The sequence below is a fragment of the Perognathus longimembris genome, chromosome 2, assembly GCF_023159225.1.
Source record: "Perognathus longimembris pacificus isolate PPM17 chromosome 2, ASM2315922v1, whole genome shotgun sequence".
Lineage (NCBI taxonomy): Eukaryota > Metazoa > Chordata > Mammalia > Rodentia > Heteromyidae > Perognathus > Perognathus longimembris.
In genome coordinates this window covers 135,383,170-135,396,987 of record NC_063162.1, presented here as the reverse complement: position 1 = coordinate 135,396,987, position 13,818 = coordinate 135,383,170, and the positions used below count along the sequence as shown (strand labels likewise).

The 13,818-nt window shown below is 55.5% G+C and overlaps 1 protein-coding gene across 2 annotated transcripts in view; it reads right to left on the bottom strand.

The window, feature by feature from the left end:
* Positions 1–57: 57 nt before the first annotated feature.
* Flnc (filamin C) overlaps positions 58–13,818 on the bottom strand; it is a 29,735-nt gene continuing 15,974 nt past the window's right edge. The window contains exons 22-48 of one of the 2 annotated variants that reach the window (XM_048340184.1): positions 13,249–13,422; positions 12,995–13,157; positions 12,577–12,737; positions 11,414–11,581; positions 11,211–11,334; positions 10,432–10,588; positions 10,169–10,358; positions 9,979–10,002; positions 9,629–9,876; positions 9,129–9,227; positions 8,723–8,822; positions 8,299–8,439; positions 7,861–7,989; positions 7,589–7,762; positions 6,694–6,855; positions 6,412–6,615; positions 5,344–5,496; positions 5,126–5,248; positions 4,749–4,991; positions 4,283–4,552; positions 4,048–4,185; positions 3,701–3,816; positions 2,684–2,816; positions 2,408–2,584; positions 2,005–2,223; positions 1,117–1,326; positions 58–989 (exon numbers count right to left, since the gene is read on the bottom strand). In XM_048340184.1, the coding sequence (XP_048196141.1) occupies positions 802–989; positions 1,117–1,326; positions 2,005–2,223; positions 2,408–2,584; positions 2,684–2,816; positions 3,701–3,816; positions 4,048–4,185; positions 4,283–4,552; positions 4,749–4,991; positions 5,126–5,248; positions 5,344–5,496; positions 6,412–6,615; positions 6,694–6,855; positions 7,589–7,762; positions 7,861–7,989; positions 8,299–8,439; positions 8,723–8,822; positions 9,129–9,227; positions 9,629–9,876; positions 9,979–10,002; positions 10,169–10,358; positions 10,432–10,588; positions 11,211–11,334; positions 11,414–11,581; positions 12,577–12,737; positions 12,995–13,157; positions 13,249–13,422 (4,388 nt within the window). In that variant the 3' untranslated portion in view covers positions 58–801. The remainder of the gene's footprint in view (positions 990–1,116; positions 1,327–2,004; positions 2,224–2,407; positions 2,585–2,683; positions 2,817–3,700; positions 3,817–4,047; positions 4,186–4,282; positions 4,553–4,748; positions 4,992–5,125; positions 5,249–5,343; positions 5,497–6,411; positions 6,616–6,693; positions 6,856–7,588; positions 7,763–7,860; positions 7,990–8,298; positions 8,440–8,722; positions 8,823–9,128; positions 9,228–9,628; positions 9,877–9,978; positions 10,003–10,168; positions 10,359–10,431; positions 10,589–11,210; positions 11,335–11,413; positions 11,582–12,576; positions 12,738–12,994; positions 13,158–13,248; positions 13,423–13,818) is intronic. The other variant, XM_048340185.1, reaches the window with a different exon arrangement.

The window sequence follows — 13,818 nt, the reverse complement described above, 5'->3', positions numbered from 1 at the left end:
CCAAGCCCTGATTTCGTGTCATCAGCAAGAGAACACACCCACACAGAACAGCCAAGCCTCCGCGACAGCCATACTTTATTTGGAGTTTTCCACTTGGGCGGCTCCTCAGCCGCATAACATGTGCAAAAGCCCCCCAGAAAGCTGGGCCTCGCAGTGTGTAAAAAAGGCCCCCATGGGGCAGAGCTGTGCAACAGTAAATAAAAAAAGAGAGAGAGGGAGATTGAAAAAGAAAGAGAGAGAGAGAGAGGAAAGAGAAATCAGTCCCCCAGGAAGCCGGGCTTGGACGGAATACATGGGGCTCAGGAAGTTCCATGTGCCGCTTGATCTGGGTCTGTTTTCTTCTCAGTTGTGCTTCCTTGTCCAAGTCTTTAACGCACTGGGCTGTGGCCACCGAAGGGGCCAATGACAGTCCTCAGGGGCAAGAGGTTTGTGGGCAACCTCTCTCACAAATCAATCCCCCCCCCAACCACAACACAATGCTACCTCACTGGCCTCAGCCCCATTGGAGAACATGGGGCTTCCCTGGGCCCCCAGCCCATTGTACTCTGCAGAGTCTGGCTCCAGTCATCTGTCCTTGTGCCCCTTTTAGGAGAGAAGCCCTGCTCTGAGACAGAGGCTCTCCACGCAGGGGCACAGGGAGGTGGGAGGGCGTGCCATTCACAGCACACCCAAGGCAGGTGTTTGTAGCGTCTGGTTCTGCAAGTGTGCATCTGGGTGTGGCGTGTGTGTGTGTGTGTGTGTGTGTGTGTGTGTGTGTTTGGCCAAGGTAGGGGCTGAGGCTGGGGGAGGCACTTCTGGAATTCAGGGCACATTGACTTTGAAAGGGCTTCCGGGGACACTTTCGTCACCCCACTTGACAATGAGGATATAGTCCCCTTTCTCCTTGACAGTGTAGGTGACATTGTACACACGGTTCCCCATGTGCTTCACATATACCTCCTCACAGGGGGTCTTGGGCCCGTGCACACCCACCATCATCATGTTGGTGCCTGGAGAGGGAGGCGAAGAGGGGCAGGCTCACATCTGTTCCTCAGGCCACACCCTGTCCCCCACTCCCTGCTCCCCCCTCCCCTCAGCCCCCCTCTCCCCGGCAGCCCTCTCTCCCTTTGAACTTGCCTGCTTTGCTGCAGTCCACAGTGAAGGAGTTCTTCTGACCCACAAAGGCCTGGGATAGCCCGGGGCCTCGCGTCACCACCTTGCTGGCATCGGAGGAGAACTTGGGGATGGAGCTGTAGCTGGAGCCCCGGCTGGAGGAGGACTTGGTCACAGTCTCCACCAGAACCGTGGATGTTTCGTGAAGGCTATGGCCTCCAGACAGCCTGGGACCTAAGGGGCAGAAAGGATGGTGGTGATCCCAGTCAGAGGGCATTCCTGCCCTTCCCTAGGTCGTGGGCCCCCAATGCACACTTACGGACTTTTGGGGCTACAGTGCCTGTGTTGTGTGACTCCCCCTCCCTGTCCTTAGCTGTGACCTTTGAGGAGCCCAGCCTTTCCCAGCAGATGTCTGCACTGCCAGCTCCAGTTCCTGCCTATCCCCACACAGTGGTCTCTGCTGGAACTGAAGTTAACTCACAGGGCAAGAGTTTTGCTTTAAAAAGAAACACATAAGCATGCTGGTGGCTGACACCTATAATCCTAGCCCCTCAGGCGGCAGAGATCTGAGGATTACGGTTCAAAGCCAGCCCAGGCAGGAAGGTCTATGAGAATCTTTTTTTCCAATTAACTAGCACAAAGCCAGAAGCAGAGCTATGGCTCAAGTGATAAAGTACCAGACTTGAGTGAAATGCCATGAGTTCAAGCCCCAGTACTAGCACAGGAAAACAAAACAAAACAAAAAAAGATTAATCAAAAAGGGATAAGTTGGATTATGCACGAGTTCACAGAATGGAATTCTGCATAAAGCCAGGCCCACCTACGTTCCTCGTAATTGGACCATGATGTTTGGAGGCAGAATAAAACCAGATGTGAATGGCCACTTGGAGCCATCCACTTTAGGGCACTCACCTGTAACCTTGGCTTTGAAAGGACTGCCTACAATGTGCTGGGGGCCACCGTACTTGATGGCAATGAGGTAGTTGCCAGGAGCCATGGGAGTATAAGTGACCACGTGACCCTCAGGACACTCCCGACAGTCCAGCTGCACCTTGGAGGGACCATCAATGGTGACAGACAAGGCCCCTGAGCCGGCATTCAGGGTGTTTACGATGAACTCCGATGACACACCTGGGGGTCAGAGGGAGCGAGGATAAAGGCAGAAAGAGATGCAGCCGCCCCCCTCCCTGCTACGGAAGCTCTGCAAAGACCTTGGGCCTCAGAGAGCTGGGTCTCTGCCTCTGGGGCAAAGCGGTACTGAGAATACCTGAACATCCCACACATCCACCCCTGCTCCTTAATTCCAGGCACTTACCAGTGGTGCCTCCCTCGAGCCCAGGGCCATAGGCTGACACCAAGCCTGGGTCCCCAGCCTGGCTCTGTTCCCCAACACGTATTTTGAAAGGGCTTCCTGGGATATGGGCACCATTGAACTTGACATCGATAGAGTGGACGCCATTCTCATGGGGGATGAATCGGATGGTATGTTTGTCTGTGGGTGAGAGAGTAGGAATATGGTTAGCTACTATCTTCCACCCCTCTCCAGTTGGTTCTTGCCTGGCAGGGGATGGCAGGGGCAGGGCCAGCTCACCACTGTCCAGCTCAGAGACATAGCACTCCTCCACGGCTCCTGAGGGCGTGTGCACCCTAGCATCAATCACGCCCCGAGCTCCGTTCAGCTGCACCGCAAAGGACGCTGGCTGGTTCACCTTGAGCCCTGTCTCCTGCAAAGGCCATGGGAAATGTGTAGAGTTTGAGGAGGCTGGGACTGGAGTGGTCATCTCTTCAGCCCAGTGCTGCTCTCTCACTGTCCCCAGGCCTGACCCCTGCCTGTCAGAGCAGCTTTCAGGGGGTAGGAGGCCTGGGCTGGCCTGTGACTTCCTGCATCCACCTGCTAAGATGTCGGTATTGTACCAGCCATGCCGGGTACTGAAGGGGATGAGGGTTGATGAGCCCCTGTCCTGGCTGAGGAAGCAGAGGCCAGACATTACGTAAAGCAGGCTTTGTGACAGATGCAGGAGTTTGGCAGTGCTTGTGGACTGAGCTTCCTGGAGCTCAGGTATGGAAACCTGAGTATATCAGACTGGCCTGGGAGCACTTAACCCAAGATGGTGGCCCAATGAGAAGGGTTGAAGTGAGCACAAGGAGTCTGGAAGAGGAGGAAGTGGGCATGGGAAGGAAGTGGAACCCCTTTCTATAGTGGGAGTCACTGGAGGGACCTCTGTAGACTGACAACTGTACTTGGGACACCTAGAAGGGGACAGGGGCAAGGTCTTCTCCCTGCCCTTTATTTAACAAGCTTTTTGACAGTATGTCCCCTGAACACATGGCTTGTCTGTGTGACACATACTCAAATGATAGCTGGAAGTCGTCATCTTTCTAGAAGTTACCGCAGGAGGAAGCAGAGTGGTTGGAGGAGGCATAGCTCAAGCCTGGTGGCTGCGTGCCTATGTAGGAGCCCCTCTCTACAGCCAGCTTACCAGTTCTATACCGATTTGGTATTTCCACTCTCCTAAGTCATTAGCCCTTTGGGGAGGAAGTGGAACACACTCGGTAGTAAGAAATGGTAGGCAGCAGGAAGGACAAGGAGACCAAACCGAGCACACACCTGGAGACTGGTGACTGTCAGCCGGCGAGCGTCATCCGAGAGGGAGGCCACCGGGACCACAAATGGGCTGTCGGGGATGTGCTCATCGTTGAACTTGATGGACACTTCATAGTCACCTGCAGAGCGAGGCTGGTTAGCGTCTTCCCCAGGATGAGGAGCGGTGGGGCTGAGCCACCCTCGCCCACGTCCTTCCCAGGATGGAGTCCCACGGGGGTGGGGAGGGAGATGGGCCAGACGAGGAGCAGGGCTGGGGAGGGGTGACTAGGGATCTTCTGCCTGACTGGTGAGCAGAAACCCAGTCTGGAAGGTGGGGTTGGCTCAGCCCCACCTCCAGCAAGGGCACCTACCTGGCTCCTGCACAACATAGGAGACACCACAGGAGCCATCTTTGCGGTCCTCAAATGCAATCTCGGCCTTGCTGGGACCCTCCACAGCAATGGACAGACCCCCGGCACCTGCTTCTCGGGTCCAGATGCTGAACTCAGCTAGATACAGGGAAGCAGGGTGGCATTGGAGCACCCTCACCCCTCACACAGGCTGCCCTGACCCCACCTCTCTCCCCACCTTCTCCTCCCCTCTTACCTGGCATGCCAGCCACACCTCGCTCCAGGCCTGTGCCTCCAGCCCTCACTTTGTGGGCACCCCCTTCACCCAGTGGCCCCACAGTGAACTGGAAGGGGCTGCCAGGTACGTGCTGGCCACGGTACTTGACAGCGACGGTGTGGGGCCCCATCTCCTGGGGCACAAAGCGCACACTGTATGCGCTGTCCTCTCCTTCCACGATCTCCGCAGCTTCTGTCTTGCCTGATGGGCTGGTCACCTGTGCGGTCATGTCCTGAGAGCTGGCCTCACCTGGAGAGGGGGATGCTGTCAGGACAATGGGCCAAACCTGTGACTCCTTCTCCCTGCCTCAGGCCAGCCCGAGCCACTTGGGCTGAGTCTGCCAGGGTTGGGGCCTGCTGATTTCAGCCTCGAATTCTGAGGCAGGAGGGGAGGCCCCGGCCGCCCTGTGGGGGGACTCAGGCCCAGCCCAGTGCTCTCTACTTACCCTCCTGCTGCCGAGTGATGCTGCCGAAGGAGCCCAGGCGCTCCCGGCCCAGGAAGTCCCCGAAAACAGCAGGGAAGGGGTCCCCGCCAACCTGGGTGGACTCCTCCACGCGCACCTCGCGTTTGGTCTCCCCACCCCGAGTCTTGCTGATCTCCGTCCTCTCGGTGCGGGTGTATGTGTGGCTGCTGCGTGTGAAGGTGCGTGTCAGCCGCTCCTGGGCAGACACCATCTGGAACCAGTTCCCTGTGGGGTGCCAGGAGGCAGAGGGAGAGAAGTTGAGGGGGTGAGCAAGCAGGACAAAGGCCCTGAGGGCACATCCCTACATCCTCACAGTCCCACCCCCTGGGCTGGCTCTTCCCCACCCTTCCTGGCTCTACCTGGGATCTTGAGGTTGAGGTCACAGGTGCTACCGATGGTGGCAATGGAGGGTGCCTGCCTACGGCGGGTGATGCTTTCCTTCATGCGGCCCTCACCTGTCACCTTCACGGTGAAGGGGCTTCCTGGGAGGGGGGAGGGAGAGCAGAGGGCGGGTCAGGAGATCACCTGCCTCCCAGGCTCTGCCCTGTTCCCACGCCCAGCCTTAGCCCAGCCTTACCAGGCACATGCTTGTCAGCAAACTTGATGTTGATGATGTAGGTGCCAGGCTCCGTGGGGCAGTAGGTGACTTTACACGTGCCATCCTCCATGTCCTCACAGTTGATGTCCACTTTGCTAGGGCCTTCAATACTCAACCCTAGGCCCCCATAACCTGAGAGGGAAAGTGTGGGTCACATCTCCCTCAACCTAGGGACACTCACATGTCACTGACACCCGCCCCCCCCAGGCCACCAGTTCCCAAACTACAGTGTTCACCTAGAAAGGAAAGTGGTACCGTGGGGGACGGACAGTGGGCTAGGCATTGTTCCCAAGACCCACCAGGGAATGATCTAGAATAAGCTGGTCTCCTTGGGTTGCAGTGAGTGAAGAAAAATTTTAAAAAGGTCAAAATGGCTGAGGTTTCTTTTAAAAGTAAGAGAAGTCACGCAGTAATGGCACACACCTGTAATCCTAGCTACTCAGGAAGCTGAGATCTGGAAATTGTGATTTGAAGCCAGCTCGGGCAGAAAAAGTGTGTTAGACTTTTATTTCCAATTATCCAGCAAAAGGCTGGAAGTAGAGGCTCAAGTGGGAGAGTGAGCCTTGAGCAAAAGAGCTAAGGGAGAGGTTGAAGCCTTGAGTTCAAGCCCAAAATAAAAATAAATAAATACAAACTTTAAAAAGTAGGAGAACCAATGGGCTATTCACTTGCCCCAGGTAGTCTCCAGACTGTTAATCCCAACAGGGGTCAGAAAGTCCAGGGAGAGGAGCTGGGCATATGGCCTAGTGGTAGAGTGCTTGCCTTGCATACATGAAGCCCTGGGTTCGATTCCTCAGCACCACATATATAGAAAAAACCAGAAGTGGCGCTGTGGCTCAAGTGGTAGAGTGCTAGCCTTGAGCAAAAAAAGAAGCCAGGGACAGTGCTCAGGCCCCGAGTCTCAAGCCTCAGGACTGACAAAAAAAAAAAAAAAGAAAGAAAGTCCAGGGAGAAAGGAATGGCTGAAGAGGTGAAGAGGGAGGTGCTAGGTAGGAAAGACAGACTGAATACTCATAGTCACAGCTGGCGTGGGGATCTCTAAAGTACCTGCATTCCGAGTGTCCACGATGAACTCTGCCACCTGGAAGGTGTGGCCTTCAGAAAGGCCCTTGCCCCAGACTCGAACTTTGCTGGCATCCCCGATCTCTGATGGCCCCACCAAGATCTTGAAGGGGCTGTTGGTGACGTGCTTGCCACTTTTACGCACGCTCACCACGTGTTCCCCAACCTCCTTGGGGGTGAAGGAGATCCCTGTGGAGAGGAGAGTCATCAGGCAGGGTGCCCCTGGGGTGCTCCCTCCCACGATGCACTGTGAGGCGCCACACTCACCAATGTGCCGGTTAGGCAGCCGCTTCAGCAGACAGGGCTCCTCATTGCCCGAGGGGGCACGGATGCTGGCCGTCAGCTGGCTCAGGTCACTTTCGGTGATCTTCAGCGACACATCGGTGGAAGTGCCCACATTCAGCTGCGAGGTTCTCATGGAGTCATCACCTGTGGGGCAGTTGGGGCGTCAGAGGGCTGTGAGGTCAGATGGTGAGTCTAGACCCTGCTAGACTCCGCAGAGCTCAGAGGCCACACCCAAGCAGAGGCCGAGGCCTGGGAGAGCAGAGGCTGCCTTTTGTGTCCGTGGTCAGCAACCTCAGGAAGACCCAACATCCTAATTTCCGTGGTTGCTTCCACCTGGTGTGGACAGAATCCTTGCACAGAACTTTGTCTATTCCTGAGTGTGAGAGAAATGAGACAACAGACCAGACCACATATTCTTTGTGTGCTGCGAGGCTCCGTCCCAATTGCTTTAGCCTCTCTGGAATGGGCTTCGGGTGAAATGAGGTCAGTGTGTGTGTGTGTGTGTGTGTGTGTGTGTGTGTGTACTTGCTCATGCGTGTGCACATGTGTCAGTACTGGAACTTGAAGTTAGGGCCTCATACTCTTGCTTGGCTTTTTGTAGCTGGTACTCTACCAGTGAAGCTACACCTCCACTTCCCAGGTCATGTCTTTTAAAGCATGGCTGAATGTTTCTTGCCTACTCTGGAGAAGGGTGTTCCTTCCATTTTGCAGAGATGCCCTCCTCCTCCTTGGGGGGCTTCTCCTCAAGTACTCTGAGTGCACTAAACTTGCTGGGCTGACACATATATGTGGTGACACATATATGTGGTTGTATGTGGTATTGTGTGTGTGTGTGTGTGTGTGTGTGTGTGTGTGTTAGGCTGTCTGTCCACTGCACCTGTGATCTTGGCTGTGAAGGGGCTTCCTGGGATGTGCTTGTCATCAAAACGAACAATGATGCTGTAGTCTCCAGGTGCTGTGGGCAGGTAGGACACGGTGCAGGTACCATCCTTGTTGTCCTTGCAGGTGATCTCTGCCTTGGATGGGCCCTCCACAGCCAGTGACAGACCCCCTTTAAGTAGAAGTAGATTTGAGTTCAGAGGTCCTGCCCTTGCTCCTGCCCCCCCAGCCAGGCACCCACCATTCCCCCCTGCCTGAAGCTCTCCTCACCTTCCCCAGCATCCTTGGTGACGATGGTAAAGGTAGCTGGCTTATTGACCATGCCATGGCTCAGGCCTGGTCCGTAGGCACTGACGTGGCGGCTATTGATGGCATCCACATAGAACTGCAGGGGGCTCCCTGTAGGGAGAAAGACCAGGAGCTGGGTTAGCATAGGGACAGAGACTACCTGGGACCACCCTGGAACTCAGCATCTTCCAGAAGCTTCTTTGCTGAGTCCTGCATCTCTGCCAAAGGCACCTGGCTTGTGGAAGCCTGGACATTGGATTCTCCATGTGTCAGGACATGTCAGGTGCTCAAAGAAGCTTGTGGAAGCCTGGACATTAGATGCCTCATGTTCAGAACATGTGAGGTACTACTCAAAGAAGGAAGGCAGGACCGATGTGGTGCTGGCTCCTCTCACCCTAGCTCAGCCAGATCCCAACTCACCAGGGATGTGGTTGCCATCGTACTTGATGCCCATCTGGTGCAGGCCCTTCTCAGTGGGTGCGTATCTCACCGTGATGGTGCCATCCTTGTTGTCGGTAATGTTGGGTCGGGCAGTCTTCCCAGAGGGCATCCGCACCTCTCCTGCAAGGCAGACACGGTTACCAGAACCCAAGCGTTTTCTACTACAAGCTCTTGCTGCCCTTGGGCCTGCCCCTATATGACTTCGCTTTCACCAGAGAGGCTAGACACTAAGACACAGCCTGGAGCAGCAGGACGATAGCTTGAGCCTGCATTCTAGCTCTGCCCAACTTGCTGTATGACCTGGAATAGTTTTGCTTCCCCTCTCTAGACTCTAGCTTCCCTCCCTAAAATAAGAGGTCGGCCTGCCTTCTGAGCCCTCCTGCCAGGAGGCCCTGGGAAGTACCTGTGAGTTCCCCTTTCTGCACAGTGAAGGGGATGACCAGGTTGAAGGGCCTCAGCATGGACTCCAAAGGCTCCAAGGGCACCACGGGTTCCTCTGTGGCCTGTGGCAGGTGAGAGAGAAGAGCCATTGGTTAGGCAAGGCCCAAAGTGTGGCCTGCCTCATGAGTGATGCTGGAGAGTGAGACAAGAAAAAGATGGTTAATGGTAGCACCTGAAAGGTAAGAGAGGGCATGAGTTTCAAGAGAAAGGATGCTGTGCCCAGCTCATGGCTCTGTGCCCCGCCTAATGCCCACTTGCTCCCCAAGAAGCTCTTAAACCATGGCCCAACCTTGGCTGCAACAGACTAGAAGGGAGAAAGGAAGGAGAGGGAGGAAGAGGAGGAGGCCCATTGTGGGAGATGGCAGTACCCAGTGTGGGGGGCAGGTGCCAGGCCGGGGAGGGGTGTAGGGCTGGCGCAGCTGTAGTACTTCAGCAGGCTCCTCCACACGGGGCAGGGGGTCACACGCCTGGAGAGGCAAGGTATGGAGCACAGGATGTGGTGTGTCCAAGGGACCAGATCTAACTCAGAGAATGTTCCAGTGACCTGAACTCCAGGGTGAATGTCTCTTGTTCTGCAGGGCCATCTCTGTTGAGAAGGAGCCCAAGACACAGTGGCCAGAGATGAGAGAGGACCACAGGGAGCTCCTCTCAGGAGGGCTGAGGTCATACACGGGACTGTGCTCACTTCTCATTTAGGGAGGCTGCAAGGGCAGCAAAGGCCTGATTCTGGAACAGTGTAGCTATCACATCTGGGGACATGCCTGGTGATTCCATGGGGACAACTTCTGGGGACCCCTGCTTCTACTACAAGGAATGGATTCCACTTCCACCCATCTGCCACTCCTCATTCCCATGTCCAGGAGCTTACCAACACATGGAAGGGACTGTTGGGGATGTGTTCGCCCCCAAAGCGGATGGTGATGACATATTTCCCCGGCTCAGGTGCTGTGTAGTAGATGTCAAAGGTGCCATCATGGTTCTCAACCACATCCACATCCAGTTCCGCTCCGTCTGGTGTAGACACTGTGCAGGTCACCTTCCCCTTGCCTGCTGCCTTGGCATCCACTGTGATCACAGTCTCCTCTCCGATTTGGATTCGGGGACCCAGACAGGCACCTGGCACATGGAAAAGCCAGGTCAGGGGCCACGGGGGATGTGCCCAGCCCTGTGCAATGCCCCTCCCTCTCAACCCACAGCAGAAGAGAAGAGGATACTCACCTAGGCCATGGCCTCCAATGGACACTGAAAGTAGAGAAGAGGGTTAGTGGCTCAGCATGAGCCTGGGTGGGCAGGGGGGATGGGAACAGGCTCTCTGGCTAGCAGTCTCTTGGAGACTGGACAGGGGAATGAGATGCACTCTGAAGGGATTGGATGATGAGAAGGGTAGGGATGCAGACTGGGTGCTTACCTGTGACAAGGCACTTGCTGGCATCCCCAGTGGGCAGGGCATGGATGCGGAAGGGTGAGTAGGGGATCTCATCGCCGCCATACTTGATGGTGATGGTGTATCGGCCACTCATGTCTGGCAGGTAGGACACAGTGTATGTGCCATCCCCATTGTCTCGGATGTTGGCTTTCTTGGGTTTACCCTCAGGGTCCTAGAAGGGGAATGGAAGTCAAGACCTGTCTAGGCCCAGAGCCAGACCTGAAGGCGGTTGGCCCTGGACTCACCAGGATCTGGACAGTGAGAAGTCCCTCTCCAGCATCCCGAGCATCAATGGTGAACTCAACAGGCAGGCTGGCAGGGATGCCAGAGGCATTGAGGCCAGGGCCGCTCGCCCGCACCTTGCTGGCATCATGGGCTGGAAGCACTTTGATCTTGAAAGGGCTTGAGGGACAGAGAGGAGAGAGTGTTGGTGGGGGCTTGGGGGTGGGGACTTCCCCACCCATGGATAGGAGGTGACTCTGAGAGGCCAGGAGGAAGGCCAAGAGCCAGGTCCCACCCTCAGTCTTGGGTAACGCCCCTCAAGGACCCCTCTTCTGACTTAGTCTGAACATTTGTTCTCTATTCCCAGGGAGGAAGTCCATTCCCTGAGAAGTCCAGCAGGCTTTCTCGGGCCTTCTGCACTTTGCCTAGGAGCTTTTTTTTTTTTTTAAGTCTTCATCTGATTTCCAGTTAAACTTTAGAAAGTATAATTTTATTAAGGTGTTGTACAGAGGCACTACCATTTCATAAGTCAGGTAATGAGGACATTACTTTTCTGGGGGCTGTGTGTCACCCCTTCCTTTGCTTTCTTCCAGTTTCCCCCTTCCATCCCTGCCCACAAGTCCTAGGTGGTCATTTTGAGGTGGCCTGTGCCACCTCCAGGAGGTGCAAGATGGCACAGCCGGACAGGATGAGACTCGCATGTGGTAGGAGGGGCTCTCCCCAATCCCTGAGGTGGCCCTGCAGGTGTGGCCCCAGGAGAAGCCCTCCAATGTTCAGCCTGGGAGTCCATGCTGGTCCTCACCTGCGCGGCACCTCCTGGTCAGCATACTTGACACCTACTGTGTAGGGTCCATCCGTGGCAGGGGTGTAGTTGACAGTGTGGGTGCCATCCCCATTATCACGTACCTCCACAGGCTCAGCCACGCCTGGGTAAGGGAAGCAGGGTCAGCAGACTCTCCTGGCACCCCATCCCACCTCCCCTCCTCTGCTCCAGACATTTTATACCTGTGGGGCCCAGCACAGCCACCTGCAGGGGGGCCCGGCCAGCTTGACTGCAGTCCACTGTAAAGGTCTGGGGTACCCGTGCTCTGACGCCGGCCCCCAGCCCTGGTCCGGAACACTTTACTTTCCCAGGATCCACCACATCCTTCACTGGCACTCGGAATGGACTCCCTATGAGGACGAGAATGTCAGCCTCTCCCCTCCTGCCTGGGGGGAGGGGGCTCCCAAATGCTGAGGATCCAAGGAGAAGGCAGCCTCCTGGCCACAAGATGCCCACAGGGAGGCCAGACCAACCCACCCCAATGCTTAGAAATCGCCAAAGCGCCTGGTGAGAATATGTTTTTGACACTGCAGTTGACAGGAATAGAAAAGACGTGAGTGGGTGCTGGAAGCTCACATCTGTCTGCTCAGGAGGCTGCAATCTGAGGACTGAGATTCAAAGCCTGCCCAAGAACACAAATCTGAGAGATTTTTTATCTATAATTAGCTAGGAAAAAAAAACCCCACAAAAAGTAAAAAAATAGAGTGGAGGTGTGGCTGAAGTGGTAGAGTGCCAGCCATGGGCAGAAAAAGCTAATAAGCAGGAGTAAGAGGCCCTGAGTTCAAGTCCCAATAGAAGCACAAGAGAAAGAAAGAAGAAAGGAAGGAAAAATGTGAGAAAGGAAGAAAGAAAGAAGGAGACACACACACACAGACAGAGACAGAGAAAGAGAGAGAGAGAAGGCATCATATTCGACAAGGGGAAAATGTTCAGTTTCAGTAGGCCCAACGTGTCTATAATAACTGAAGACTTGATGTACCCAGTGGCTTGGGCATAGGTACAGGAGAACTCTGAAGAATGGGCACAAGGTGAGGGCAGCCAGTGGGCCAGTGGCAGTGGCAGCCTAGACTATCTTGAGTGACAGAACCTAGTCAGTGGCTTTGCATGATCAAGGCCTGGCACTCCAGGCAAGGGTCTTTAAGACCTTGTCACATCCACAAGACCCACAGTCCTGCCTTTGGGCCGGGCCAGGCGATCAGCCCCTAGGTCTTTCAGTGTGGTCTGGGCTCCTGCCCCCAGCTGCTCAATGCCTGTTCTATGAATCTCCACACCCTTCAGTGCCCCCCATGGAGCCAACATGATACAATATTCCTTTCCTTCCTTGAGCCCCATGTCCTCTGCGCACCTGGGATGGGCCGCCCCCCAAAGGTGATGTTGACGTCATAGTCTCCAGGGGTGAAAGGGATGTACTCCACAGTGCAGCTGCCATCCTTGTTGTCCTTGCAGGACATCTTGGCTTCTGAGGGGCCCTCAATGGCCAGGCCTAGGCCCCCGGTGCCAGCTCCCCTGTAAGATGACACTGCTGTCAGTTCAACAAGGACCAGTGAATGGTGACAGAAGAAGTTGGGGGATAGGAAGGAATTACAGGGCAGGCTGCTGGGGGCCCATCTGAAGAGGAGCGAGTATCTGGGGATACTGAGGGAGATTTAGTCTCTGGGAAAGAATAGAGTAGGTGAGAAACAAACAGGACAAATGGAAAGGGCAAGTAGCTGAGGTCCAAGTGGCCACAGCTCCAGATCAAGGTTAGGCTAGGCCAAGGGTACCTGGTTTCCACAGTGAAGCGGTTGGCCTTGTTGACCAAGCCACCCTCCAGGCCTGGCCCAAAGGCCCGGACTCGGGTGGGATCACAGCCCTCAGTCACGCCCACCCGGAAGGGGCTCTTGGGCACAGCTACCTCATCATACAGCACCTCCACCAAATGCACACCTGGAAGAGGGCTACAGTCAGTCAAGGAGCGCATAGCCCTCACCACCCCTGCCCATGGACGCATGTGTGACCTCTCCCCAACCGGCCTCACCCTCTTCATAGGCTGTGTACTGCACACGGTAGGTGCCGTCCCCATTGTCTGTCACATAGGTGTCTGTCTTAGCTCCCGAGGGGTTGAGCACACGAGCTGTCACATGGTTGCCACCCGTGGCTGTTAGGGACCTTGCATCCACAGTGAACTCGGTGGTCACCTCCCGCAGGACGCCTGGATTTGGGGAAGAGTGCTCAGCAGGGTGGGTGTCAGCCTTGCACCCTACAGCTGCTCCTCCAAGGGGGCCCAGCTACCTTGCTGCACCCCTGGGAGCTTTGGCCTGTCCACACAGCCTCTGCATTGGCTCCCTTCACCTTTCCGTGAAATCCTCTGCCCACATCAGTTGTGTCCCTTTCATCAAGGCTGTGGACCAGCAAGGTCTGGAGACTGGCCTCTCTGCAGGTAGCTCACTAATGCCACTATGCCACTACCTGCGGACTCTTGTCATTCTCTACCCTAAAGCTTGCCCTCTGCCCCCTAGCAGCTTTCTTGAGTCAGGAAACTCTTCAGCAGATGCGTGAAAATATCTCACCGGAAAAATGCCCAAGATGCCTTACTGTCACAAGAGCA